Source organism: Poecilia latipinna, unplaced genomic scaffold, assembly GCF_001443285.1.
Source record: "Poecilia latipinna isolate Pla-1442-1.1 unplaced genomic scaffold, P_latipinna-1.0 Scaffold1985, whole genome shotgun sequence".
Lineage (NCBI taxonomy): Eukaryota > Metazoa > Chordata > Actinopteri > Cyprinodontiformes > Poeciliidae > Poecilia > Poecilia latipinna.
In genome coordinates, this window is record NW_015114601.1 from 35,566 (window position 1) to 39,298 (window position 3,733).

General features: G+C 41.5%; 1 protein-coding gene across 1 annotated transcript in view; it reads right to left on the reverse strand.

The window, feature by feature from the left end:
- The window catches only part of LOC106935601 (collagen alpha-4(VI) chain-like), a 28,684-nt gene extending 25,364 nt beyond the window's left edge, over positions 1–3,320 (reverse strand). The window contains exons 1-3 of the mRNA XM_015016143.1: positions 3,203–3,320; positions 2,635–2,777; positions 417–509 (exon numbers count right to left, since the gene is read on the reverse strand). Coding sequence (XP_014871629.1) covers positions 417–509; positions 2,635–2,777; positions 3,203–3,299 — 333 coding nt within the window. The 5' untranslated portion in view covers positions 3,300–3,320. The remainder of the gene's footprint in view (positions 1–416; positions 510–2,634; positions 2,778–3,202) is intronic.
- Between the last annotated feature and the right edge of the window lie 413 nt (positions 3,321–3,733).

A 3,733-nucleotide genomic window follows, 5' to 3' on the forward strand; every position in this document is an offset into this window, starting at 1 on the left:
TTCCTGGAGGAGCTTGAAGAAGTGGCCTCCCTTCTTAAGCTCCTGACCCCACGACCCGACCCCGGAGGAAGTGGAAGAAAATGGATGAATGGTTTATGTATATCATGTGTTTGGATTGATTTTGCTGGTGAAAGTGCTGCTGTTGGGGCTGACCCAGTGTTTCACTGTTTAACCCTGCCTCTCTCCTAGACAAAGCTATCACCTAAGCTACCACAAAGGTTTGCATCAGCTTTTCCCTACTTACTTAAAGTTACCTGACAAAGTTACTGCTGAGACAACTGTCCAAAACACAGGTAAGATGAGGAATGAGGCCTACTCAGTGAGCCTAAAAAGCTGCAGAAACGTTGGACCTGACCGTGAACAGGCAGTCGAAACATTGCTGTAGTTCTGGAAACAGAGAAAAGTTTTTCTCTCACCTTTGTTCCAGGTTGCCCAGGAGGACCATGAGGGCCTGGAGGTCCTGAACATTTACACGAAACGTTGCAGCAAACCCGATCCGCTACAGAGCTCTGCAAGAAGTGACACGGAATATACAAAAATCTAAATTCAGCAACAGCAATCTAGCAAAAATTTTATCTCAATCCCATCCTGTGCAAAACAGTTTCCGGTTTAATGATGTAAAGACATGTTAGCTTTTATGGTAGTAATGCCAACTAACAGCATCTTTGGGCGATTAATAAGACATAATGATTCTTTGCATGGCTCTTCAGAACGCTACGCCACGATGGATGTTTAAACAACTCATGTGAAGCTTGTGAAAACCAGACAGCTGGTCACCTGACGTCATTTTTATTTAGTTGATTTCACTTTAAGATGCTCACAGGACGGGGCGGGCTGCTCAAACAGGCAAGGATGAAAAACAGAGTTGTTTTATTTTATTTCATTTAATGAGGGAAGATGCAGCGGCAATGGATAGCAGCCGTCAATCATAATGACTGTCAGCCTTTACAAGGTAAGAAAACTAAAGTTTATATACTTTATAAGTGAGTATGATTAGAAAGATGCAATCAAATATTGTATTATGGAGAAGGTACCGAGGTAGTAACCATGGAGACAATGCCGCACCGTCATGTAGCCTAGCATGTATGGAAAAAATCTGTAGCATCTCATCCGTTTTTGAATCTGCTCCAGTGTAAGGGGGAACGCTTCATGGTGTGAATTCAGGCCAAATCGGCAATTTAATCAACATGTCAGGAGGAAGGAGGGATTGGCCGGTTTCTAAGCTAGCTATTTCCAACTTTTGTAAATACCGCTTTCTCTGAGCTCCAACCAGGTGTGTTACGATCACAGACACATTAGTTTGACTTGAACAAGAAGCCAGGAATAAGCTGGCAAAAACGAATAGAGAGAACAATCTCAGTCGCTCTGTTCCTGGACTCATGTTTTCCTCAAACAAGACACACACTCACCTGGCCATCCAAGTGAAAGCAAGGAAAATATGATTTATCAACATGGATCAGTTATGGTGTTTACGTATCTGTAATGAAGGTCGTCATTACTTGGCTGGAAAACACTTAAAATGTGTATTGAATGATAAATGAAACAGGTACAAACAAATTGAAGTATTTTATTGTTTGGTTTTTATGCAGTGTCATCTCAGCTGGAACTGATGGTGTCCTGTTAAAACAAACAAGTGGGTAACATAAGTATTGTGACTGTTTGAAATGCACTGAAATGTTTGAAGACTTTGTGTATATGTGGCTAACATATACACAAAGCCATGTCCTCTGCTCTGCCTCTTCCTCTGCAGGGTGTTCAGGGTAAAAGATTCCCCGGGGCCCTGAGCACCTTTCAAAGGTTCCGGAAGAGACCAAAGCAGATGGAAGGGAGAGCAATAGAGCTATGCACTTTAGAAGTTCAATGTTGGATTTATATTTATAGAAATGTCTTTTTAGAGGTGCTTAAAATTAATAGTATTATTCTGAAGATTTGGTTATTTTTGTCAAAGTTTGTTTGTGTATGTATATTGTTTTACCCTGTTTCTTGTTGGGTGTAGCAGGGTTGTTAGTTAAACGTTGGTGAATAAACACCCAGTGGGTCTGCACCGTTTCTCTGCCTCAAGTCTCCTACTTAATCCAGTCGCTAAAGGCCATCCTAACAGTGTCCATAGTTAGCGGCGGGGCCCCGGACAGGTCCGCCACCCCGTGAGGTGAAAAAGAGGTCATGTATTCACAAACCTTTCAATCACAACCAGGATCTACATCAGCAGTTTGAGCTGCAGTCGTTTATGAGCTGGACTGGGCCATCCTTCTCTCCTCAGCTCCATGACTCTGCCATTTCAGATACTGACCAATGCTAACTAGCATAGCTGCAGACATGGAGATGGTCCGACGCAGTCATGTAGTCAATCTTTATGTTTTTTAAACCATCATCTTTGGGGAGAAAATGACCAGCTCCTTCCGTACATATTCCACCTGCCAAACTGATCCACACAGGGTAATGCTTCCCCGGTGCCCTCATTAAGCTGCCAACCTTAATAAGTTGGACCGCTGGGGTCCGGTCTATTGGAGCTAACTGTTCCTTTGTCCAGATTAGCAAAAGATAGGCACCTCCACCTCCAGTGACTAGACGTCTGGGTGCATTCTCATTCACAAAACCTTTAAAATAGTTTAAAGCGGCTTTTTCTAAACTCACCATCTGTTGCAGGATGGTGCTGCTGATGCTCAGGTCTCTGATTCTCAGAGGAGCCTGGTAGTAGTATCCCCGTCCAAACTCAACCATCTGGAGCTCCGGGGCAGCCGCCTCCTTCAAGGCCACGGCGAACAGGGCGCTGACTCCTGCAGAAAACAAACACCTAATGCTTCAGTACCGATACTTTAAATCACGATTGTTCCTTACTTTGCAGTGTCAGTGAGTCAATCATTAGATTAAGCTCCACCTTCTGTTAAATAAGATGATGATGTAACAATCTAAGGTTGTTTTTTAACTGCTGATGATGTCCTGATAAGAAAATGTCAGTAGAAAGATCCAGACTACTGTAATCTGTGGAAAATGCTGCAGATCATAAGCAGCTCAGTGGCTCTTCTTTAACTACAATGGATTAAATTACGTCTTTCAATTCTTCATCATTTTCATATTAATATGATTGATTATATATGATATTATCTATTATAACTATCACCCAAAGTTAAAAAGACAGAGAACAGCGACAGAAATCTGCAGCTGAAGTTCAAATAAAACTGGAAATATGTGGTGGTGTTACCAGAGGCTCTTAGCCGCTCAGATTCCTGCTTCAGTATCGCCACGTTTTCATTAAGTCCATCAGAGAAAATCAGCAGCACCTGATGAAAAATGTCCATCACATTAGATTAGCTAAGGTGTTAAGAGCTCTGAAACCTGGATGAACAATACAGATCACCCGAAAATAAATGAAATGTCATTGGAACTGATCTTCAGTTCAATAATTCAATTCAAACGATGGATATGGATCCATCCCACAGAGTGAAATATTTCAGTAGTTATTTCTGCTTGGTTTGATGATTCTGGTTTTCAGCTTAAAACAAATTCAACAGTTTTTCAGAAAATAAAATATGAAATTAGAGCAATAAAAAGGATTTTAATCCAGAAATATGAACCCAGTAACAGTATGTCCAGGTTTTGCTATGTGTGCTGTGGGGGAGTCAGAGACGGTCTGCTGAACATCTTGTCTAGTCAGCCCAGTCTTCATGGTTGTCGGACATCTTATTACATAATTGCAAATTTGAAAAAAAAAAAAGCTATTATATTCTAAGAT